Here is a 25,964-nt window from a genome sequence, read left to right on the forward strand (position 1 = left end):
CAGTCAGTGTATTATTATTGTTACTTTGTGATGTCTCCCACATGCTCTGGGCAGTCCGTGTATTATTATTGTTACTTTAGGAGGTCTCCCACATGCTCTGGGCAGTCAGTGTATTATTATTGTTACTGTGTGAGGTCTCCCACATGCTCTGGGCAGTCAGTGTATTATTATTGTTACTTTAGGAGGTCTCCCACATGCTCTGGGCAGTCAGTGTATTATTATTGTTACTGTGTGAGGTCTCGCTCAGGCTCTGGGCTGTCAGTGTACTATTGTTACTGTAGGAGGTCTCACTCATGCTCTGGGCAGTCAATGTATTATTATTGTTACTGTAGGAGGTCTCACGCATGCTCTGGGCAGTCAGTGTATTATTATTGTTACTGTGTGAGGTCACCCTCATGCTCTGGGCAGTCAGTGTATTATTATTGTTACTGTGTGAGTTCTCCCTCATGCTCTTGGCCGTCTGCGTATTATTATTGTTACCTTAGGAGGTCTCCCACATGCTCTGGGCAGTCAGTGTATTATTTTTGTTACTGTGTGAGGTCTCCCTCATGCTCTGGGCAGTCAGTGTATTATTATTGTTACTGTGTGAGGTCTCCCACATGCTCTGGGAAGTCAGTGCATTATTATAGTTACTGTGTGAGGTCTCCCTCATGCTCTGGGCAGTCAGTGTATTATTATTGTTACTGTGTGAGGTCTCGCTCATGCTCTGGGCAGTCAGTGTACTATTGTTACTGTAGAAGGTCTCACTCATGCTCTGGGCAGTCAGTGTATTATTATTGTTACTGTAGGAGGTCTCACGCATACTCTGGGCAGTCAGTGCATTATTATTATTACTGTGTGATGTCACCCTCATGCTCTGGGCAGTCAGTGTATTATTATTGTTACTGCGTGAGGTCTCCCACATGCTCTGGGCAGTCACTGTATTATTATTGTTACTGTGTGAGGTCTCCATCATGCTCTGGGCAGCCAGTGTATTATTATTGTTTCTGTGTGAGGTCTCCCACATGATCTGGGCAGTCAGTGTATTATTTTTGTTACAGTGTGAGGTCTCCCTCATGCTCTGGGCAGTCAGTGTATTATTATTGTTACTGTGTGAGGTCTCCCACATGCTCTGGGCAGTCAGTGTATTATTATAGTTACTGTGTGAGGTCTCCCTCATGCTCTGGGCAGTCAGTGTATTATTATTGTTACTGTGTGAGGTCTCCCACATGCTCTGGGCAGTCAGTGTATTATTATTGTTACTGTGTGAGGTCTACCTCATGCTCTGGGCAGTCAGTGTATTATTATTGTTACTTTGTGATGTCTCCCACATGCTCTGGGCAGTCTGTGTATTATTATTGTTACTTTAGGAGGTCTCCCACATGCTCTGGGCAGTCAGTGTATTATTATTGTTACTGTGTGAGGTCTCCCACATGCTCTGGGCAGTCAGTGTATTATTATTGTTACTTTAGGAGGTCTCCCACATGCTCTGGGCAGTCAGTGTATTATTATTGTTACTGTGTGAGGTCTCGCTCAGGCTCTGGGCAGTCAGTGTACTATTGTTACTGTAGGAGGTCTCACTCATGCTCTGGGCAGTCAATGTATTATTATTGTTACTGTAGGAGGTCTCACGCATGCTCTGGGCAGTCAGTGTATTATTATTGTTACTGTGTGAGGTCACCCTCATGCTCTGGGCAGTCAGTGTATTATTATTGTTACTGTGTGAGTTCTCCCTCATGCTCTTGGCCGTCTGTGTATTATTATTGTTACCTTAGGAGGTCTCCCACATGCTCTGGGCAGTCAGTGTATTATTTTTGTTACTGTGTGAGGTCTCCCTCATGCGCTGGGCAGTCAGTGTATTATTATTGTTACTGTGTGAGGTCTCCCACATGCTCTGGGAAGTCAGTGCATTATTATAGTTACTGTGTGAGGTCTCCCTCATGCTCTGGGCAGTCAGTGTATTATTATTGTTACTGTGTGAGGTCTCGCTCATGCTCTGGGCAGTCAGTGTACTATTGTTACTGTAGAAGGTCTCACTCATGCTCTGGGCAGTCAGTGTATTATTATTGTTACTGTAGGAGGTCTCACGCATACTCTGGGCAGTCAGTGCATTATTATTATTACTGTGTGATGTCACCCTCATGCTCTGGGCAGTCAGTGTATTATTATTGTTACTGTGTGAGTTCTCCCTCATGCTCTTGGCCGTCTGTGTATTATTATTGTTACTGTGTGAGGTCTCCCACATGCTCTGGGCAGTCAGTGTATTATTATTGTTACTGTGTGAGGTCTCCCACATGCTCTGGGCAGTCAGTGTATTATTTTTGTTACAGTGTGAGGTCTCCCACATGCTCTGGGCAGTCAGTGTATTATTATTGTTACTGTGTGAGGTCTCCCTCATGCTCTGGGCAGTCAGTGTATTATTATTGTTACTGTGTGAGGTCTCCCTCATGCTCTGGGCAGTCAGTGTATTATTATTGTTACTGTGTGAGTTCTCCCTCATTCTCTTGGCCGTCTGTGTATTATTATTGTTACTGTGTGAGGTCTCCCTCATGCTCTGGGCAGTCAGTGTATTATTATTGTTACTGTGTGAGGTCTCCCTCATGCTCTGGGCAGTCAGTGTATTATTATTGTTACTGTGTGAGTTCTCCCTCATGCTCTTGGCCGTCTGTGTATTATTAGTGTTACTGTGTGAGGTCTCCCACATGCTCTGGGCAGTCAGTGTATTATTATTGTTACTGTGTGAGGTCTCCCTCATGCTCTGGGCAGTCAGTGTATTATTATTGTTACTGTAGGATGATGATGATGATTACACATTTCTATAGCGCATGGTTACCCTGAGGCATCCCAGCGCTTAGGTGGTCCAATCATCTCCATTAATTTTAGCAGAAGAAGAAGGTTTTCAGCATTTTTCTAAACCTGAGGTGGTTCTCCTCCAAGCGAATAGCGTCTGGAAGATTGTTCCAAAGTTTTGCAGCCTGTAAAGAAAAGCGCCTGCCCCCGGTGCGCGATCTCCTGATCCTGGGGATTACCAGTAGGTTCTTATTACTGGATCTCAGGGTTCTACATGTTTGATAAGGACTGAACAAAGGTACAAGAATGTCTGGTCCGGAATTATGCAGGGCTTTATGAGCAATAGTCATTGCTTTGAATTCGATTCGTTGTTGTACAGGCAACCAGTGTAGTTGCTTCAATGCTGGTTTGGCAGATGTTCTGCGTGGGATGTTTAGTAGCATTCGGGCAGCACAATTTTGGATGGTCTGTAGGATCTTGATTGTCCCTTTAGGAGCCCCTAGATAGACTGCGTTGGAATAGTCTAATCGTGATAAGATAAGAGATTGTACTAGGATCCTTCTGGCCTCAAAGGGAAGTAGTCCTAAAATCTTTCTGAGTGCTCTCATGAGGGCATATCCAGTCCCTGCTACCTTCCGGGATTGGACCTGAAAGTTAAGGGCTGGGTCCAGCCACACTCCTAGAATTTGATTTGCCCTTTAGGGGTCGGAGGCTGCCCCAAGGAGTCCGGCCACCACACATCCACAGAGGTAGGTGGTTTATGTCCTAGCATCATGACCTCTGTTTTAGCTCCATTCAGCTTCAAAAAAGAGTCATTCATCCACTCCTGGACTTTGCTAAGACAGGTGGATAGGTTGTTATAAGTCGCCTCCTGCCCGGACAGGGAGATGATAAGCTGAGTGTCATCAGCATATGTTACCAATTGTACTCCCCAAGGTAGCACCACCTCAGCCAAAGGTCTCATGTAAACATTAAATAGAGTAGGGCTGAGGGATGACCCCTGGGGAACACCGCATTGAAGCTGTATTGGAGGTGAAACTATATCATCCTCAAACACCGAAAAGGTCCGATTGGACAGGAGAGAGCTAAGCCAATTCAGTGCGGTCCCAGTGATACCTACATTACTCAATCTCTGAGTAAGAATTGTGTGATTAACGGTATCAAAGGCCGCACTGAGGTCTAATAATAGTATAGCCGCACATTTCCCTTCGTCCAAAATCTTCCTAGTTTCCTCAACTACTGCGACAAGGGCCATTTCAGTGCCCTGTTTACATCTAAACCCAGTCTGGGTGTAATGTAGCAGATTATTAGCTTCAACGATAATAATACACTGTCTCACTCATGCTCTGGGCAGTCAGTGTATTATTAATATTACTGTGTGAGGTCTCCCACATGCTCTGGGCAGTCAGTGTATTATTATTGTTACTTTAGGAGGTCTCCCACATGCTCTGGGCAGTCAGTGTATTATTATTGTTACTTTAGGAGGTCTCCCACATGCTCTGGGCAGTCAGTGTATTATTATTGTTACTTTAGGAGGTCTCCCACATGCTCTGGGCAGTCAGTGTATTATTTTTGTTACAGTGTGAGGTCTCACTCATGCTCTGGGCAGTCAGTGTATTATTATTGTTACTGTGTGAGGTCTCCCACATGCTCTGGGCAGTCAGTGTATTATTATTGTTACTGTGTGAGGTCTCCCTCATGCTCTGGGCAGTCAGTGTATTATTATTGTTACTGTGTGAGGTCTCCCTCATGCTCTGGGCAGTCAGTGTATTATTACTGTTACTGTGTGAGGTCTCCCTCATGCTCTGGGCAGTCAGTGTATTATTATTGTTACTGTGTGAGGTCTCCCACATGCTCTGGGCAGTCAGTGTATTAATATTGTTACATTAGAAGGTCTCCCACATGCTCTGGGCAGTCAGTGTATTATTATTGTTCCTGTGTGAGGTCTCCCTCATGCTCTGGGCAGTCAGTGTATTATTATTGTTACTTTAGGCGGTCTCCCAGATGCTCTGGGCAGTCAGTGTATTATTATTGTTACTGTGTGAGGTCTCGCTCATGCTCTGGGCAGTCAGTGTACTATTGTTACTGTAGGAGGTCTCACTCATGCTCTGGGCAGTCAGTGTATTATTATTGTTACTGTCGGAGGTCTCACGCATGCTCTGGGCAGTCAGTGCATTATTATTATTACTGTGTGAGTTCTCCCTCTTGCTCTTGGCCGTCTGTGTATTATTATTGTTACTGTGTGAGGTCTCCCACATGCTCTGGGCAGTCAGTGTATTATTTTTGTTACAGTGTGAGGTCTTCCTCATGCTCTGGGCAGTCAGTGTATTATTATTGTTACTGTGTGAGGTCTCCCACATGCTTTGGGCAGTCAGTGTATTATTATTGTTACTGTGTGAGGTCTCCCTCATGCTCTGGGCAGTCAGTGTATTATTATTGTTACTGTGTGAGGTCTCCCACATGCTCTGGGCAGTCAGTGTATTATTATTGTTACTGTGTGAGGTCTCCCTCATGCTCTGGGCAGTCAGTGTATTATTATTGTTACTGTGTGAGGTCTCCCACATGCTCTGGGCAGTCAGTGTAATATTATTGTTACTGTGTGAGGTCTCCCACATGCTCTGGGCAGTCAGTTTACTATTGTTACTGTAGGAGGTCTCACTCATGCTCTGGGCAGTCAGTGTATTATTATTGTTACTGTAGAAGGTCTCACGCATGCTCTGGGCAGTCAGTGCATTATTATTATTACTGTGTGAGGTCACCCTCATGCTCTGGGCAGTCAGTGTATTATTATTATTACTGTGTGAGGTCTCCCACATTCTCTGGGCAGTCAGTGTATTAATATTGTTACTTTAGGAGGTCTCCCAGATGCTCTGGGCAGTCAGTGTAATATTATTGTTACTGTGTGAGGTCTCCCACATGCTCTGGGCAGTCAGTTTACTATTGTTACTGTAGGAGGTCTCACTCATGCTCTGGGCAGTCAGTGTATTATTATTTTTACTGTAGAAGGTCTCACGCATGCTCTGGGCAGTCAGTGCATTATTATTATTACTGTGTGAGGTCACCCTCATGCTCTGGGCAGTCAGTGTATTATTATTATTATTACTGTGTGAGGTCTCCCACATGCTCTGGGCAGTCAGTGTATTAATATTGTTACTTTAGGAGGTCTCCCACATGCTCTGGGCAGTCAGTGTAATATTATTGTTAGTTTGTGAGGTCTCCCACATGCTCTGGGCAGTCAGTTTACTATTGTTACTGTAGGAGGTCTCACTCATGCTCTGGGCAGTCAGTGTATTATTATTGTTACTGTAGAAGGTCTCACGCATGCTCTGGGCAGTCAGTGCATTATTATTATTACTGTGTGAGGTCACCCTCATGCTCTGGGCAGTCAGTGTATTATTATTATTACTGTGTGAGGTCTCCCACATGCTCTGGGCAGTCAGTGTATTAATATTGTTACTTTAGGAGGTCTACCACATGCTCTGGGCAGTCAGTGTAATATTATTGTTACTGTGTGAGGTCTCCCACATGCTCTGGGCAGTCAGTTTACTATTGTTACTGTAGGAGGTCTCACTCATGCTCTGGGCAGTCAGTGTATTATTATTGTTACTGTAGAAGGTCTCACTCATGCTCTGGGCAGTCAGTGCATTATTATTATTACTGTGTGAGGTCACCCTCATGCTCTGGGCAGTCAGTGTATTATTATTGTTACTGTGTGAGGTCTCCCTCATGCTCGGGCAGTCAGTGTATTATTATTGTTACTGTGTGAGGTCACCCTCATGCTCTGGGCAGTCAGTCTATTATTATTGTTACTGTGTGAGTTCTCCCTCATGCTCTTGGCCATCTGTGTATTATTATTGTTACTGTGTGAGGTCTCCCACATGCTCTGGGCAGTCAGTGTATTATTTTTGTTACAGTGTGAGGTCTCCCTGATGCTCTGGGCAGTCAGTGTATTATTTTTGTTACAGTGTGAGGTCTCCCTCATGCTCTGGCAGTCAGTGTATTATAATTGTTACTGCGTGAGGTCTCCCACATGCTCTGGGCAGTCAGTGTATTATTATTGTTACTGTGTGAGGTCTCCCACATACTCTGGGCAGTCAGTGTATTATTTTTGTTACAGTGTGAGGTCTCCCACATGCTCTGGGTAGTCAGTGTATTAATATTTTTACTGTGTGAGGTCTCCCTCATGCTCTGGGCAGTCAGTGTATTATTATTGTTACTGTGTGAGGTCTCCCACCTGCTCTTGGCAGTCAGTGTATTATTATTGTTACTGTGTGAGGTCTCCCTCATGCTCTGGGCAGTCGGTGTATAAATATTTTTACTGTGTGAGGTCTCCCACAGTCTCTGGGCAGTCAGTGTTTTTTTATTATTACTTTGTGAGGTCTCCATCATGTTCAGAGTTGTTCTGTATGAAGATTACCTGGTCTGCATCCTGGCAATGTGGTTAGAGTTAAAGGAAGAGAGTTAGCCCCCCACTCCCTCCACCCCAGACCTATTTCTCAGGGATGAAAAAGAAGGTTTATGGGGTAAGCCGCCCCTCATCTGATTCCTGAGCAGTAAATGGTATGGGGGAATTTAGAGTGATTTAACACTCCCTTGACCGTTGTGCCAGTCCAATGGTGCCTAGGCAAGGCTTCAGGAAATTCCACTTTGACGTTGATTATCAGGCTCACGATATGTGTTGTCCGACCCGAAGGACTTCTGCTTGGCCTCGGTTGATGATATTGCGGCCCACAGCAATTCATGGAGGGCCACATGAAGCAGAAGCGGTAGGTTCTGGTGCGGATACAGGAGTGCAAACTGACCATCAAAGCAAGGAAGGGCCATGTAGGTCAACCCTCTGAGTTCAGTCTGTGAGAGAAGGTGCGGAATGGGGCTATCTGCTTCTGGTGGCTCAACTGAATGCAGTACCTGATTGAGAGGTTCCCATCACTCAGACCCAGATGAGGGCTTTGTTAAATCCCACTGGATGCTACAGAAATGTTGTGGCCAGTCATGGAGCACCAGTACCATCTTTTATAGTCTTGACCTCCAGGAAGAAACCCGGAAAGGTATCCTTACTGTGAAGTCAGGAAAAAACACGGAACGGTATCCTTACTGTGAAGTCAGGAAGAAACCCGAAAAGGTATCCTTACTGTGAAGTCAGGAAGAAACCCGAAAAGGTATCCTTACTGTGAAGTGTCAGAAGGCCCTTGATCACCTGATCAGGAGGGCTGAATCCCGACTGCTAGTGGATGGGAATTACCTCTGGGGATGTCTTAACCGAGGGGATACAGTATCCTGGGGCTAACCCTACCCACATTGGGCATTTTCAAGATGGCTAAAGTCTTTCCCCACAGTAAATTGGCCTCTAAGCGGTGGGTGTGTTTTTGGAGAAAGTACTGTGGTAACCTGTGTCCTCCCTCATCTAACAATAAAATACAGTTTTAGACCATTCCTGATCCCCTAACAAACTCAGAGTCAGACGTCTGACAGACAAAAGCCGAGCTTTCAGCAACTAGACATGAGATATACATCAATTGTTTTAACATTCAGTTTCCATCCTTTGAAGTGCACCCCAAATATTATATGGTAACCCAGCGTACCTGTAAAACAGGCTTTGACACCCTAGCAGGATCTGACACTACTGTGATGGAGATCTGTCTGGGTGGAAAAAAGAAGGGTGCATGCTGGGTGGTAGCTACATCTGGTTGTGAGAGGATAGGAGTCTTAGAGTTTAGTCAAATGCTTGGGCAAGGCTCTGTCAAGTGCATTATACCAAGTTCCCATACCCCAAGCCTTGTGTCTCTGTCCTGGGAGCAAGCTCACACTTCATTCACAAATATTGAAATAGCAATTACTGGCTGGCAGAAGTTGGAGAACTAAATGCAGATTTAGATTTCAGGGACTTCTGGCAGGACAAAGGTAAATTTTTAAAAGCCACATTTTCAAAAAATTCTTACAAACCCAAATTCACTTGTAAATTGGGCTTGTAAATCATTTTTCAAAAAGTCAAGAAATTAAAATTGTAGTTGTTTCCTAGGCGGAGATAACATTAATTAAACTCAACATTGCATCCATATCTTTTCCTAAGCAATAGCCAACTCTGCTACATTAAAATAGATTTTAGGGCTTTTTCACTTTAAGGGCATGTTCATTATTAAACTTTTACATTTCCTGCTTTTAAATACCATGCACACTGCTTTAGAGGCAATAAAGTCTACTTAGAAGTGACTTAAAAATATTTATAATGACGTTTTTGTCCATCAAAAGGGGTTATTTTAACAGGTCGAATTTTCTGTTAAACCGCGACCAGCCAGGCTACTGATGGCGTGCCAGCAGTCATGTTTACGTTGTCACCGTAGTGGATGGGATAATGGGTGCTACAATCCACTAGGGACGAAGGACTTATAGGTAAATAATATATGCCAGTCAGTGATGTGTTTATTTCCTCCTGTTGAAAGTGGGAAGAAAAGCACCTTACCCTTGTTAAAAGAGGGTAATTTCCAAGAGAGTAAAAACCTTGAAGTTGTAAAATGTCATGCTGTTGTCTAGTTATTGCATACAGCACATGGCCACTAGTTTGGCTTCGTAGCCCAGACAGACCTTCGTTTGGGTTGAGAGAGTAGTGTTTGTAGTATGTCCTAACCTGGATAAGTTCAGTGCTGTGCATAAGGTTCTAATGTGAGATCTGGTTGTATTCCAATGAACTTAACACTGCTAGTATGTGAGAGGAGTAGAGTACGCTTCGCGCAGTATTTGTTTGACACACCAGATCTATGAACCCTCGAATGCAGGGACTGCTGATCTGCTGCTGATGGAGTTGAAGGTGGGACCCAAGGGAATCAAGAAACACAGCATTATATGCCCCCCTCGGGCCCCAAAGTGGAACATCAAGGAAGCCACAGACACCATGCTATAATGCTGATGGGCTCAGAGGCAGAATGTCAGGAGATTATTCTCTCCATCACCAGAGTAGCCAAGAAATAAAACAGGATGAGAGTTGGCCAATGACTGCTCACTCCTGCCGATGGTTGGTACAAAGGCAAAGGGTAAAGGAGGTGGGGATAGGGAAGAAAGCAATAGCAAGAGGGGCGATATGAGGAAATATATCACACCTCATCATCTAAATGTAAAACAAGGTGAATTGAACACTATGACCGCAGGCCACAGTAGTAAAGCAGTGAACCACCACTCACAAGAAGAGAAGAGGTTCAGTTAATGACATAAGGGCTGATTCACAGAACTAACTTACTACAAAATCCAAAACTTACTACCATTTTGGTATTCACAGAATGCACTTACTTATCAATGAGTATGTGCCTTCTGTAAATACCAAAATGAGTAAGTGCCTTCTGTAAATACCAAAATGAGTAAGTGCCCTCTGTAAATACCAAAATGAGTAAGTGCCCTCTGTGAATATCGAAATGAGTAAGTGCCCTCTGTGAATACCGAAATGAGTAAGTGCCTTCCGTAAATACCAAAATGAGTAAGTGCCTTCTGTGAATACCAAAATGAGTAAGTGCCTTCTGTAAATACCAAAATGAGTAAGTGCCTTCTGTAAATACCAAAATGAGTAAGTGCCCTCTGTGAATATCGAAATGATTAAGGGCCCTCTGTGAATACCGAAATGAGTAAGTGCCTTCCGTGAATACCAAAATGAGTAAGTGCCTTCTGTGAATACCAAAATGAGTAAGTGCCTTCTGTAAATACCAAAATGAGTAAGTGCCTTCTGTGAATACCGAAATGAGTAAGTGCCCTCTGTGAATACCGAAATGAGTAAGTGCCTTCTGTGAATACCAAAATGAGTAAGTGCCTTCTGTGAATACAAAAATGGTAGAAACTTTAGGATTTTGTAGTAAGTTAGTTCTGTGAATCGGGCCCTAAATATTCATGTCACTTGGACGTAGCATATACATCTCTTAACCTCCGTACACTCATCTTCTTCAGGTCACAGCTCCATATTCTGAAGGGACAGAAGTGGAAACCCACCTACTTTCACTTAGAGATCCCATCCATACTCAAGGATTGTCCACTTTCGAGAACATCGGAGTGAACTTTCTTGGTTTCAAATACTTACTACAATCACACTTCCCTAATGTAGGTCATTTTACTCGCACCAAATCTCCCACACAAATTTACAAAACCTTTGTGCCAGTTTTGCTTAGCATTCTTTTTTTGAATGGTGGGAACTTCATCTTTTCCATCACAGCTTCCTGTCTATCTCAATGGGGATCTTCTTCCTCAACCAAGACAGGGTCATTTTTGTCCGGGTACACCTCCATTTAAGAAATATGAACAGAGAAACCCTATTAGCACTGTCGGGGGTAGTGCAGTGCAGTTCTTGTAGTGCCTTCTCCACTGACAACCCTTTAACGCTAGCTCTTGTTGTATACGCTACGATTTTGGCACAGCTCTATAAGCTGTGCAAAGCTCACGGGTGACACATGTGAACTTGGTTCAATGCACCAACGATGAATGTGAAAGACAGGTTATTGTTATTTTACTTCATGAATGTGAAAGACGGTTAGTGTAGCCCTGCAAAACATTAATCAATATGAAATGAAATAGATTGCTTTTGGGTTACTAACAATTTCTTATGACGGGATGAGGGGCAGCTTGGAAACCGTAACATTCCTTATTTCGTTATTCACAGTATAACAAACACTCTACTAAGAAGAATGAACACATTTAAGTCAAAAGTATTTATTACTATAAAAATAATCTGTATCTCAGTACATCTAAAACAACGACATAGATTAATTTAAAAAACAGCAAACGCGTTACAAATACAGAGAATAAAATAAACATTTCTAACATTGTTAAAATGTTATCTAAAACCTAACACCCTAACATCAACTTCTATACTAACAGAGCGTGGAAGGCAGAGAAACCTACAGTCTAGAGTTTCTTAGGGAGAAGAGACACACTGCATGCCTTGTTTACAGCAAAGACAGTATTTTATCAGTGGAAGCGTGAAGACAGTGTTTCCCATGAAAGGTAAATACACTCTGTGATCTTCCTATGGGACTCAGGTTTATCTGCGTCAGACTTCAGGCGAGATGTAGTATCTGCGAAGTGCGAAATGTGCTGGCAGTAGGTTAGACCATCTCTGGCAGAATATCATGCAGTAATCTGGGCAAAGGACGTCTCCTGAGAAGTGGGCATCATTGTATATTAAGTTTTATCAGAAGTTGGATTTTCTGACATAAGTTTACGAATTTCTGACATAGATTGTGTGCATCAAGGTGTGTGTCTCAGATGTTTCCTTATGAACATGTAAGGTAAAAGAATGCCTGTTCAGACTACTTTATTTCGACTATATGTTTTTAAGTATTCCTAGTTAAACTTGACATGTTGAAAAGATTACATTTGACCAAGACGAGAATCGCATCAGGTGTTGCATCAATGTCACTCGTTGAATGACTTGATGGTATCACAGTTCTTGGCACGATAAGGTCAGACGGCACCTGCGTCAAATGGTAGACATGACAATGATTCTGCATAAATCCATGAAAGATGGGGACTTCCATTGTTCAAGAGCAAGAAGATGGCGACCTCTATTAGCCAAGATGGAGTCGAGGCCTACAATACATGGAGTCGGACCTTAGGGGCTTTACGTCACTCTTCACAAACACTCTTTCACAATGCAATCAATTCATTCCATTAACCCATAAGCAGGGGTACAATAGAATGCAGTTTTTTTTAGATAAATTGACATTTTATCCAAACTTCTTTCACAAGATCTGAGGTGAATTGCACACCATTATCTCATCGTGGAACAAATCCCGCACTCAGTCCATTAGCAGTCTGGGGCATTGTTAATATCCAGTAGATGTAGTGGTCCACAACTATCAAGATGTAACGGCCACCTAAGGGCTACTGGTGGATGGGCCCAATGATGTCTAGAGACAACTGGACCCATTGCTCATCTGGACTATTAAGAGGTGAAAATAGAGCTTTTGTAACTATGCATGTTTTTGCACTACCATGACAACATCTCTGCCAGCCTTCAACTAAAGTGTCCATACCTGGCCACTAATACACCGATCATGCTTTAGCCTCATACATAAATGAGACTCATGTTCCAAATCTATGATTCTCTCCCTCAGCCCACAAAGGGGGGACAGGTTTGTCACCTCTGCATACAACTCCATCTATAATGCAATGTTTGTATCTGACCTTTCAGGACAAACAAGTGGGAAGATCCTTGTTCTTCACTGGCCAAACCTCTTGAATATCGGTTACTAAAATGTTCAGCTCTTCATGTTCTCTCATTCACTCAGACCATTCATATTTATTACCCCTGAAAGTGTAACTGTAAGGACAAAATCATCGACTATTTTCTCCACCCCAGTCACACTGTTTCCACTGGCATAAATGAGAGGCCCTCTTGAACTATAGGGCCGATTAAGATCTTGCTAGGAAAGCCCTCCATACGACTCTGATCCGGAGGGCTTTCCTAGCAAATCGTGCTGTGCGAGTCCGACCGAATGAGTATGATGCAGCCGTATGCTGACGGACTTAGTCCACTTGGACTCCCATTGAACTTTATGGGAGCCGGTGTACCGAAGCATATACAGGCTCCCATAGCAAAAAAGGTGTGGGTGGGGAAAAGCGTACACCCTGTGACGGGCACCCCATATTGCCCACCGCACTGTACATACTTGGATCAAGGGGACCCATGCAAAACCCCTCGCTACTGATTCAGATGGTTCCGGGTGAAGGGGGGCCTGCTACGGCCCCCCGAAGTCTGATTTTGACAGCGGTTTTGTCTTCTTGACACTGAGTCGACACAGCTATCCGAATCTTGCATCGTACTCATTCGGAACCCGGCTCCATTGCACGGCACGATTCAGCCCCGAACGAGTAGAATGGACAGGATCTGGTTCGGAAACGATTCGGTCGACGTGGATGAGATCTTCGCATAGTACTTGGTTGTTCCCGAACGGGGGACGACTCCGTCGGAAACATAGGCTTCTAATCGGATTTGCTCGTTCCGGAACTCATCTGGAGGCCATACTAGTGATATCGTAATCAGCCCCTATATATTTTGGACCTGGGAGGAATTGCATTTTAAATTATATCCCTCTAGGCCTAACATCAGGTTAGTTCTGAAAGCAAATACCATGGGTTAGTGATCAGTCTTGACCTTAAAGGGCATTCCTCAGAAGAGAATTCTGAAAGGTATGGCTACCTAGTAACACCCCAGGGTCTCCTTTTCCTATTCAGAGTATTTGTTTTTGGTTCCTTTTAAAGCATGACGTGCTAAAGCCACTATTCATTCCTTCCCATCTAACAGCTGAAACAGGATGGTAACTAATCCAATTCGTATCTTGTTTTTTGAAAACAGAGAACGTTAAAAACAATCTGCACTCACTATGCATTCGAATGCCACAGCAGCTAAGTCCAGACAGAAAGGCGTATGCATATACTGATAGGTCCCTAATGGCATAATGCAAGAGGTAAGGTGACATGATGCAAGATATAGTTCTTCCTGATTATAGGCCCAGGGCAAACCAAGGACACTGAAGGAGCTTACATCTTTAGCCAAGGTAAGTACTTTATTGATGTAAGGTAGTTGTTGCCTTTCAACCCAAATACTGCCATTTAGGTTTTGGAGGTCCACACACAGTTTAAAGTATTCCTATCTGATTTAGTGGCAATGACTACAGGGGCAAGCCATTCTGAGTTATCTATTATTTTATTAATCCTTGCAGTAAAAATCTGCTAATCGCTTTCTTGAGAGGTGCTTGCATGAGATGAGAGATTAGTCACACTTTATGCGTTATAGTCTTTTTATTAAAATTTTACTTCATACAATGTTGTTAATTGCCAGGCAAACCGAGTTTGTCCATATGGTTTCAGACTGCCTTGGACAACTGAGACAATGGTAAGGAAGGGCTCCTTTTTAACGCTTGCTTGAAGAACAGTTAGGATTACCTCAGAGTGTTTGGTCTGTATTGATGATCAGTGTGTGCAGCAGTAATTGCTGGTTGGTATGTGGAAAATAATGTATAAGGCAGATTAAAAGGGTATTTGAATGTCCATGTAGAAAGGACATCTATCTAGTATTGTTCTTCTTCGCGATACAGCTAGAAATAACCACATGTATATTTGGTCACTGGATCTAATTTTGAATAACAACAGGTTGGGGGTTATTTGAATAGTAACAATTAATGGTATGTGGTTCGTAAAGTAGGAGGGAGAAGAGAGGGAAGGAATTGCAGGTCAGATCAGTGAAATCCACAGGATGGGGAATAGTTCCTTGTTGGAGCTAGGCCCCTCACACACCGGTGTAATGCTTCATCATTGAGCATGCTCCTCTTTGGGCCGGCGCTGCAATACCAGATGGACACCTTCAAGGGGGCTCTTTGTCGGAGATCTTTTGTCCCAATGCTGTCAGTGAAGTGTATGTGTAGGGTCCAGTGTGTAGATTGTGAAGAATGTGGTGATGAGTGATGCAAGGGGCTTAAAATAGATTGAGCAAGTCTCTAACAAGGGATTTAGCCGGCGAGTATGCTTGTCTAATTAAAAACGTGATAGCCCCCAGTGGAGACAATGATCCCTGGTAGCAAAACAATCTTGTGGTTAAAAGGTTGACATGTTTCTTGCCATCTTGAGGTCTTTACAGATCAAAGGGCAATTCTTCAGGAATCTAATCTACACAGTGTTTAGCCCGAATTCAATGATTGGTACTGGTTCCGAATACACAGAATCAAATTATGATGTACCTTAAGAAAACTGAAATGCTGACCCAACTAGAGTTATATATATATATATATATATATATATATATATATATATTACCTACTGGCGATAGCCAGTAGGTATATATAGTTAGGATTTTTTCTCTATGGAACTTTTGAAAATTCTATGCCTAATAACTTTGGCGTTTGTGGACGGAATCGGCTGAAATTTTCAGGAAAATGGCACATTTTGTTTCTGAGCAGCCCCTGAAAATTTGGTGGGGTTTCGTCAAGGGGGGGCTGAGAAAAAAGGGGGGTCCCAAAACGCGTTTTTTGCATTGAGTTTTCCATAGGGCGGTTGGACTCACTTTTAGCTCGAACGGCTGAATGGATTTGCACGAAACTTTGCAAAATTGTAGGGACTGTTAGCCCGATGTGCCTTTGCTAGGTCTCAATATATGTGCTTCAGTGGATTTTGAGAAATTAACGTTTAAAACAAGATATATATCTGTAACAGCGCTCCGGGCAGCGCTCCGGTTCGCGAACTTTTCGCGTATCGGAACTTTGCGAAGCGAAGCTGATTGGCTCTCCGGTGTCTGTCAACATTCTAAACAGTCCGGAGCGGCAGCCATCTTGTCTCTCGGTAGGATCGAGAGACAAGAGGAGGCCAAAACAAAGGGGGAAATGAAGGAAAGGGGGCAAGGTAGACCCCTTCTGACCCCCTAGGATTGATGAGGGGGATATTATAGAGCCACGCCGGGCCCAAAAAAAAAAAAAAAAAAATCCGATTTTTTCGCCGTAGAGACGCGTCTTGGTTCGCGAACCGGGCAGCTAACCGGGCAGCTAACCGGGAAGCTAACCGTCAGTGTAACCCAAAAAAATTAAAAAATAAATTCCGATTTTTTCGCCGTAGAGACGCGTCTTGGTTCGCGAACCGGGCAGCTAACCGGGCAGCTAACCGGGAAGCTAACCGGCAGTGTAACACAAAAAAAAAAAAAAAATCAGATTTTTTCGCCGTAGAGACGCGTCTTGGTACGCGAACCGGGCAGCTAACCGGGCAGCTAACCGGGAAGCTAACCGGCAGTGTAACGGGAGTCTGAGGAGTAGCTGATTGGCTGTCAATATTGTAAACAGTCCGGAGCGGCCGCCATCTTGTCTCTCGGTAGGATCGAGAGACAAGAGGAGGCCAAAACAAAGGGGGAAATGAAGGAAAGAGGGCAAGGTAGACCCCTTCTGACCCCCTAGGATTGATGAGGGGGATATTATAAAGCCACGTGGGGCCAAAAAAAAAACAAACAAAAAAATCCGATTTTTTCGCCGTAGAGACGCGTCTTGGTACGCGAACTGGGCAGGTAACCAGGCAGCTACCGGGAAGCTAATCGGCAGTGTAACGGGAGTCTGAGGAGAAGCTGATTGGCTGTTATCATTGTAAACAGTCTGGAGCGGCCGCCATCTTGTCTCTCTGTGGGATCGAGAGACAAGAGGTGGAAAAAAAAAGGTGTAAATGAATGAAAGGGGTAAGGCAGACCCCTCCTGAACCCCTAGGATTGATGAGGGGGCTATTAAAGTTCCCTGGGGGGTGAAAAAAAAATAATTTGCGATTTTTCGCGGTAAAGGTGCTTCCTGGTACGTTAACCGGGCAGCTAACCGGCAGCGTAACGGGAGTTCGACATATTGTGTTTTTTGAACGTTTGTGATATGTGCACGTGTGGATTTTGTCTAATTAAGGTTAAAAAAATATATATATATCTTTAAGCGTGTTCTGGCGCGCTTACGTTTTGGGTTTGGTTTGCGCTGCAGAGACGATACGTCACGGTTATGCGATGCATCATGAGGCGTCTCACGGGCTACGTGATACGTCACTTAATAAAGAATATATTTTACAGCTATAGATATTAGCTTTTAAAAAACCAATGAAATTCACAGAAAAAACCATAGGTTATAGACCATATATAGTTAGGAATTTGCAATTACAAAACCTTGAAAATTCAATGAAAAAACCATAGGTTATAGACCATATATAGTTAGGGATTAGCATTTAAAAAACCTTATTTTATTTGCACAAAACCATTGAAATTCCATATATAGTTAGTTGCACTAACTATATATCGCGGACCCGCAATCCACTGCTAATGATGTCACATATTACATCATTCATGACATGGTCAGTGACATCACTGATGACATCACTGATGACATCTCAAATGACATCACTGATGACATCACTGATGACAACACCCAGTGACTGTATGTTTCTGTAAAGTTAAAATATGTCTTACATATTGAAGAATGAGTGGATGTATAAGTGTCTGGATGAAGGATTTAGTAGGTGCATGACTGACTGTATGAGAGAATGATTAAATGTGTCTCACTGAGTGCATGGGTTAGTGATTAAAGTGTCTTAATTTGGCAATCAATATTTATGTTCTTCTGTAATCTGCTGCATGTTTAAATCAGTAGCTATATCAGTAACTATATGGGTTATTGAATGGTTGCCCAAGTATTTGTATGGGAGACTGAGTGTGTGTGTGGGTGGCTGGGAGGTGTATAACTCTGTGCATAGATGTGTGAGCGGTTGATTCCCTAGGTGTATGGGTTCAAAAGTGCATGTAGAAACAGCTGTATGGACAGTTGACTGTGTGCATGAGTATATTGGTGAGTGAATGGATATCTCAGTTCTACATGTCAAAGTAAGTACATATGTAAAACACACTCCATGTGAGAGTTGACATATATAAATAACTGAACATAAGAGTCAGTGAATGTGAGAGTGGCTGTATGAATCATTGTGAACTTGTATCAAGGATTGTATAAGAGAGTAAATATGTGTTAGTATATGTTTGAATAAGTAAGGTGTGTATAACTGTATAGTTAAGGAAATGGAGATGTGATTGATTCTTTGCATGACTGAATAGGTGTGTGAGTAACTCCATGGATGTGTGACAGTCTGTGAGTGCCTGTTTACACTGAGTGTATCAAAGGTTATATTAGAGTCTGAAGATGTATTATCACATAAATGATATCATCAGTGATGTAATCAGTAATGTCAAATGAGATGTCAGTGATGTCATCAGTGATGTCATTTGAGATGTCATCAGTGATGTCATCAGTGATGTCATTTGAGATGTCATCAGTGATGTCATCAGTGATGTCACTGACCATGTCATGAATGATGTAATATGTGACATCATTAGCAGTGGATTGCGGGTCCGCGATATATAGTTAGTGCAACTAACTATATATGGAATTTCAATGGTTTTGTGCAAATAAAATAAGGTTTTTTAAATGCTAATCCCTAACTATATATGGTCTATAACCTATGGTTTTTTCATTGAATTTTCAAGGTTTTGTAATTGCAAATTCCTAACTATATATGGTCTATAACCTATGGTTTTTTCTGTGAATATATATATATATATATATATATGCCTCCTCGAAAAGCACTGGAGATAAGCTAGACGTTATCCCTATGGTACAAGTGGTATATCTGCCCACAACCTACTCTGTCTCCTGCCTCTCATCGCCTCCCTCTCATATAGTGAGACGCAGGAGACTGGGTAGGCAATTGTTTAGGCTATTGTGAGCAGGCGTGAAGCACCTATTGGGCTCAAAGGGCTTCAGCTTCCCCACCCCCGTTGTGTGTGTCTGCCTGGGCTGAGACAGCATCCTGGGCTGGCGTCCGTCTTATTGCAGCTGCACCCAAGTACTTCACAGGTCTTTAACAGACCATTAACTTGTTTACGAGGCTTTGTTGTGTTTTCACCCCTTTTTAGAGCCCTTGCACCTTCACTCAGCCGATTGCTGGAAGAACTAGCCCCCCAACCCGAAATTTTTATTAGCCCCTCCTTCGCCCCCAAATTTGGCTCTAGTTGCGCCTCTGATTGTGAGCCTCTTGCACCACTCGTGAAGCATGACACCCTTCGGGGTGTGTGAGGGCCCTAGTTCCAACAAGGAACTATTCCCCATCCTGTGGATTTCACAGTTCTGACCTGAGATTCCTTCCCTCTCTGCTCCCTCCAACTTTAGGAACTGCACACCATTAATTGTTACACTGTGGAGCACGAATGCTAGAGCTTAATGCACTCCTGGTCTCCCTTCGTTTGTTGAGATAGGGCTGTATAAATAGCCATCGGCTGGCATCGTCATTAATTGATGTAATGATGACACGATCAGAAACAGCATCTCAGGAAGTCTATTCTCATCATAACCAGGCTAGTCAAGAAGCAAAACAGGCTGAAAGTTAGCCGCAGATAGCTCACGGCTGGCTGATGGAACACACCAAGGTAAGAGGAGACGGAGAGTGGAACAGGGCAAGGAAAGAAACCAATTGGTAGAGGGAAGAAAAGAATGAATCCAACACCGCATACTAACAGGTCTATGGGTCCAATGGTAATTCTTCTTCAACAATATGTTTGTGACCAAACAAGAGAGTCATCATTCCTCAAAAATCTCTGATTAAGTTTCGGGTACAGACATCTCTAACTTTGTCTGCCCCGTTTCCTTCAAATGCAGTCTACGATCAATTTAGTCACATAAAACACGCTGTTAATTATATAACTTGCTTATTACATCTGCCATTGGTTGCCTGATTTTAGATTTCGGTGAATGGGTTACTCCTTCACGGCGGTGACAGCTATCCCATCTGGCAAAATGTAAATTCCATAGGATATAATTGGGTTTATATTTCGGTGGAGGGGATATCCGAAATCTGAATCAGGCCCCAAGACTTCTCAACAAAGACCAAATAAGCACATTAGATCCCAGCCCGTTAGTCAAAAAGGATGATGTATGGTATTTCTCCCACTGAGTCCCTGGGCACTCAGCATCTTCTCAGACCTGCCCCCACCTCAAATGGCTCAATGGTCCCTGGCTCTGATGAGCGTTCTGGGCCAATCACTTGCCAGTACCTGGTATTCTGACATAGATTGACACCCAGATGGGTAGGCTGAAATTTGCCAATAATTGATTCTCAGGATGGGTGCAGATTTCCACCACTAATCAGGTCTATCTTCTGTTTCAGCATTATGGAACTTCTCGGGCACGAAAGAGCATCACCTCTCCCTCCAGATCGGGGACGTCGTGCACATTGTCCAGATGTGTGAAGGTGAGCAGTCTCAGCAAGAGGTCACAGGGGTGGGAGTAGTGTTTTCTCCATAAAGGGAGGTAAACCCAGGAGGTATCTACTCTATCCAGCACCTGGGATAGAGTAGATTCGATTACGGCCACACCCGTTCCTGTGGAACGCTCAGCACAGCGGGGGAATTAGCCCCGCGTGCCAGCGTTGCGGCCGTTATGACGATCGTCATGAGCACTTGGCGTGCCTCATGAAGAGCTGAGCTGAGGGAACTTCATAGGGTCCAGCAGATGTCTTTCATCACTTTCATCATGACTTCTCAGGTGCTAGCAACTCAAAGTCTTCCAAGCGCTACCGCAGTGCTGTCTAGTAGATATAGGATGGAAAGTACATGAAATGACTCAGCAAAAAGAGAAAATTAATTATCTCTCTAGCTCTGAAGGGAACCCAGCCTTTCATATTGAGATCTTCTTGACTTGTGCTGATGCCTTTACCCCGTCCTTACTTTTAAGACATGCATCCATGAAATTCGATTAAAAATAAGCTGTTCCATGATAAGTGTTTCATGACAGGTCACCAAAGACCAGTAACATTCACTCCCTTCTCCCTCTCCATTGCAGGCTGGTTCAGAGGTTACGCCCTGAAGAACAGATCTACACGGGTAAGATGTGTGCAGGAACCATCTCCTTGCTTCTGCTCCTCTTTGCAAAGTTTAGATGGTCCAGGAATGTCCAAACCCAGGCTCTCTTTGTCCCACTACAAGCTTTACATACAGAGGGGACACCACGGAGGGCTCTTGACACATGCCTGACCAAGAACAATAGTTTATTCCTGATGCTTCGTTATCATCTTATATGTTTTTTCTTCTTCTCCCCTTAGGGCATCTTTCCTGTGTCCTTCATCCATATTAAGAATGCACGTGTGGAGAAGAGAGGGTAGGTACCCCGCGCAGCGCAAGAATGCACACTGGAAAGATGCACAGTCATTGGCCAGTGACACTTGGGTGATACATGGAAACTGAAGAAAGACTTACCATTATTGATTCAAATATTATTAATGCCATGATAAGCAATAGTGTGAAAAGTTGGCCTGGTATATGCTGTCCACTAAATAAAGTGGGCAGCCTGTACCAGTCCAAACAACCCTTATGGTGATTTAAGAGGTCAAAGATAACCATATGTGAAGAGCAGCCTCCAGGCTTAGTCTTGCGGGAATGTTAAGCAGCTTGTTTTAACAGAATGCAACCATATTTTATTGGTTAAATGAGAGGAGAACCACACAGTAGGTATACAAATATGTATTTATTATTATAACACGCTCTAAATACGTTACAGTATCTGCTACACGCAGATAAATACAAATCACGCAGTACTAGCACAGAAACAATCGTAAATAGCACTAATACACAGTGGGCTCTGGGGGAGACAAAACCATATACTAAAATAGTGGTATAAGAACCCACGACTCGAGTCAAGACAGTGTCTAGAGGATGACCATTGGTTGGGACCCCATAAAAACACCCAAGGAGAGTAAATAGGGATCCCCAGGGAGGACGGGTGCAGTGTGGGAACACGAACGCGGTACAATTCTATGGGAGATTTGTGGTTGCAGTTTTAAAGTTTAACCCCTTCGCAGCTGGGGTAATCCCCCCGCTGTGCTGGGGGGAGGAGGGGCATGCACAGCTAGTCACGCAGCACTGTGGCGCTGTGCTCATGACGAGCTGAGCTCGTTACGGCCACACCCGTTTCTGTGGAACTATCAGCACAGCGGGGGAATTAGCCTCGCGTGCCAGCGTTGCGGCTGTTATGACGAGCTCAGCTCGTCATGAGCGCGAGGCGTGCTTCATGACGAGCTGATCTGAGCTCGTCATGAGAAAGCATGTGGTTAAGGACCCTTCCCAGTGGATTATAAGGAAGCCCTTTGGATCTTAGGAAATTGAAGAGCCACCTCACCCGTAGATACTGTAGTAACAGAGTTACCTATCCCAGGGAAGCTGGGTACACTGGGCTGAAGTGGTGTCAGAAACCGCTGTCGATCTCAATGGAGGACTTCAAGGAAATGCCACTGCGGGAAAGAAGAAAGGTGTCCATTGAAATCCCAAGGTGCATTTTTGGTGGAGATTACCTGAAAGCAGAGGGGACAGAGTCTAGGTCACTCAGGAGTGACCATGGGCTCGGTAGACGATTGCCCACCAATGTTGGATGCTTCAGGTGTATTGAGGGGGGTTATTGGCTCTGCAGCCACAGGGACCAGGAGAGGGATCAGTGTCCAGCTGGAGCACCAACAAGCCTTGGCCGCAGCAGCCTACGAAGATGGTCAAGAAAGGTTACGGTTCAGACCAGCATGGTCCGGGGGACTCACCAAACACAGGGGAGTCAGGGCAAGCCCGGAGCAACCAGGAGATCCCAAGAAAAGCAAAGATGACCCTCAAGAGGACCCACAGGCTGGAGTCACAGGAGTCGCGAGAGGACCTCGAGCAGTTTTACAAAGCAACAGCCCACGAAGCACTCAATGCAAGGAGGCCAAAGTTCTTTGGTGGAAATGGTGCCAGAGGTTGGGGATACTTGGATCCCAGTGCACTTGATTTGGGAATGCCAGCAAGCATATGCACTTGCAAAAGTATGTGATGCACAGGGGTACAGGTCTTGCAGCCCCCACAAGGGATTCTGACCTCAAACTTGGTGGGAGGGCAGCTCGGTCTCGAGGGATGTAGAACCCACCTCATGTGTTGCTGGAGTCCTCGGAGTCCACAGCAGCTCAGGATCAGCAGACCAGTCAGTTGCATTACAGTGCCTTTGAATGCAGGGGAGTGACTCCTTCACCCCAAGAGAGATAACTTCAGTTGTCCTTGATGCTCCACAGGTCCTGCATGGAGCCTTTATGGTGCACGGGCACAGACAATGCTTCAGACTGAGAGGGAGATGAAGTTAGGTCCAAATGAAGTCCAGCGTAGCCCAGAGTGGCCAGACATTCGAAGTTCAGTGCTTTCTTAATCAGAATCTTGTCCACGTCGATTCTAGGGTCCTACAGCCAGGTAAGCCTTTTTGTACCCACGAGAGGGTTGAACAGATTCAGGGGACCCTCCCAGGGGAGGGTCTGGACAGTGGGGAGGTAACTCCCCTGCCCTTTGTCCTTTTTCGTGCCAGAGCAGGAGCCAGCGTCTCCCAGGACTGGTTTGAACTGGACTATGCACAGGGAATACCAGAGGTGCCCCTCATGCAGACTTTCGGTCGTGGGCAAGCGCACCCACCCAGGCCTAATACACTAAATCCTGTCTGGGAGGTGGTCACACCTCCCTGTGACAGGATGCCTATTGTTATGGCCTCCCCTGCTCGAGCTTGGCTCAACAACAGGAGGGCAGAAACGTGTCTATGGTTGGTAACAACCATTTTGTGCTGCCCGGGACTAGAAGGCTGGTACCGGGAACACCATAGACCTCACAAAGCTTGCTTCTGAGGGGTGGAATCATGCCTCCTACACCGGTTACAGGTGTAGGCGTATGATTCCACAAGGTTTGACATCAAACACAATAGGGTTACTTTCAGACATTTTAGAGTTGTCATCACGCGGTCGCATACTGCCACTCTATATGTCGTAAATCGCTGTAGCACTAACACCCCGGGAGAATAGCCTCTGTAGGCTGCAGGGGTGTCCTGCTCATGGAGTGGCACCCTCTCACTTAGAACCAAACACCCTGCCTTCAGGATTGTCAAGGCCTGCTACAGGGGTGACATATAGGTTTAAAGTGTAGTGACCCTTAGATATAGTAAACTTATATCTTAAGTAAGTGGTGCATGCACCAACTTACTTTTGCATGGCCTCTCATGGGTGGCATAATACCTGCTTCAGCCCATGGGACTCCTCTGGGGTACCTATACCCTGTGTACATGGGTACCAAATACTAGGAACTGACAAGGGTACCCCAGTATCCAATCTGGACTGTCCCTAAGTACATGACATAACATTTTAAGTAGAAAGCAGATAGACTGGGGTCCTGATTAGCAGGATCCCAGTTAAACTAGTCAAAAACAGTATACCATGAAGCAAAAAGTGGGGGTAACTATAAGAAGCTGTTAGAAATGGGATCCCTGTCTGGCCAGGGCTTGCGCCAAAGTCAGTCAGAGACCACCACTCCTAGGTCAGGGCAAGGGAGTTACACGCCAAGATAACCCCTGCTCACCCTCTAGGTAACGTGGCGCGAGTAGCAAGGCTAAACTTGGAGGCGATATGAGTTAAGTGTTTGCGCACGCACCCCAGCAACAACACCCAAGGCCCACCACAAAGGAAACTCCACACAAGGTTATATATAAAAATAGCCTTTGTATTACACCAAAACACATTAGATAAACACACACTTTACAATGTGCCAACAGGCACGGGCAGAATTTACAGGGGTAAGACAGGGCCACCTGGACCACTGTCAGGAATCAGCACTTTTAGAACTTAGCATTAGGTAGAATTAGCACTTGCACATAGAATAATATTTACTTTAGCATCAAATTAGAACATAAAGTACACAACCAGTAATCACTGGTAACCAGGACCTCACTAGCACCACCTGTACTAGCAAGAAAAACAACCACCTAAGTATCACAATACCTGTAGGGGTGTAAGCACATAACACATGATGCATAACATACATTCAGAGGTGTAAGGGAGGAAACACATGACGCCTAAACACATTCAGAGGTGCAAATAACACATGATGCATGAAATACATTCAGCGGTGTAAGAGCAAGGCACATGATGCATAAAAACATTCAGAGGTGTAGAAACCACAATAGCGCAAAACTCACAATAGTCACCACCTGTGACTGTCCATAGGCCAACTGGCCTCTCTAAGGCTAGGACGCCCTGTGTCCCAAATGTCAGGGGGCCTAAACGTGGCAGCTGCCCACAAAGTGCTGGGCAGCTGTGAAGGGATGCGCCAAAAATGCATGTGGGAGCCTAGCAGGCTCTGAATCAAAGGGGGGGCTGGGAGCCTTCTCTCAGGCTCTAAATACAAGGAATGGCCCCAGAGCCTCTCTGGGCTCTTAAAGATACTGGTGGCGCCTTAGCCCCTCGTGGGCTCTCAGTAACCAAAATGCCCCCTTGAGCCTTCCGGGGCTCATCAACACATGGGGCCGCTTGGGGGAGAAAGAAGACAGCTCTTGCAATCGTTGGAGTCTCTCACGGGAGACTCGACACAACCAACTGCCCCCCACAAGCCTCGCAGGCTCTAGGACGATGTGGCCACAGATGTTGGAGTCCCGCTCGGGGAACTCTTAAGAACCAACTGCCCCCGTCAGTGGAGTCCCCCCCCTTCTTTGGGGGACTCGAGATTCACGAACAATGCCAACAAGAGCCTCGGCGGCTCTAAATCAATGTCCTTGCGCTGGAGGGGAGGGGCGGGCACCGGCAATGTGCCCCGACGGCCCCCTCTCCTCCAAGCTGCACCGGAGTCCCACTCACCGGTT

General features: G+C 44.7%; 1 protein-coding gene across 1 annotated transcript in view; it reads left to right on the forward strand.

Annotated features, from left to right (window-relative positions):
* Positions 1 to 25,964, forward strand: part of LOC147725648 (dedicator of cytokinesis protein 2-like) — a 1,712,066-nt gene that overhangs the window by 208,185 nt on the left and 1,477,917 nt on the right. Inside the window, exons 2-4 of the mRNA XM_086964476.1 lie at positions 20,455 to 20,538; positions 21,129 to 21,169; positions 21,388 to 21,443. Coding sequence (XP_086820602.1) covers positions 20,455 to 20,538; positions 21,129 to 21,169; positions 21,388 to 21,443 — 181 coding nt within the window. The remainder of the gene's footprint in view (positions 1 to 20,454; positions 20,539 to 21,128; positions 21,170 to 21,387; positions 21,444 to 25,964) is intronic.

The sequence above is a fragment of the Lissotriton vulgaris genome, chromosome 3_2 (genome assembly GCF_964263255.1).
Source record: "Lissotriton vulgaris chromosome 3_2, aLisVul1.2, whole genome shotgun sequence".
Taxonomy (NCBI): domain Eukaryota; kingdom Metazoa; phylum Chordata; class Amphibia; order Caudata; family Salamandridae; genus Lissotriton; species Lissotriton vulgaris.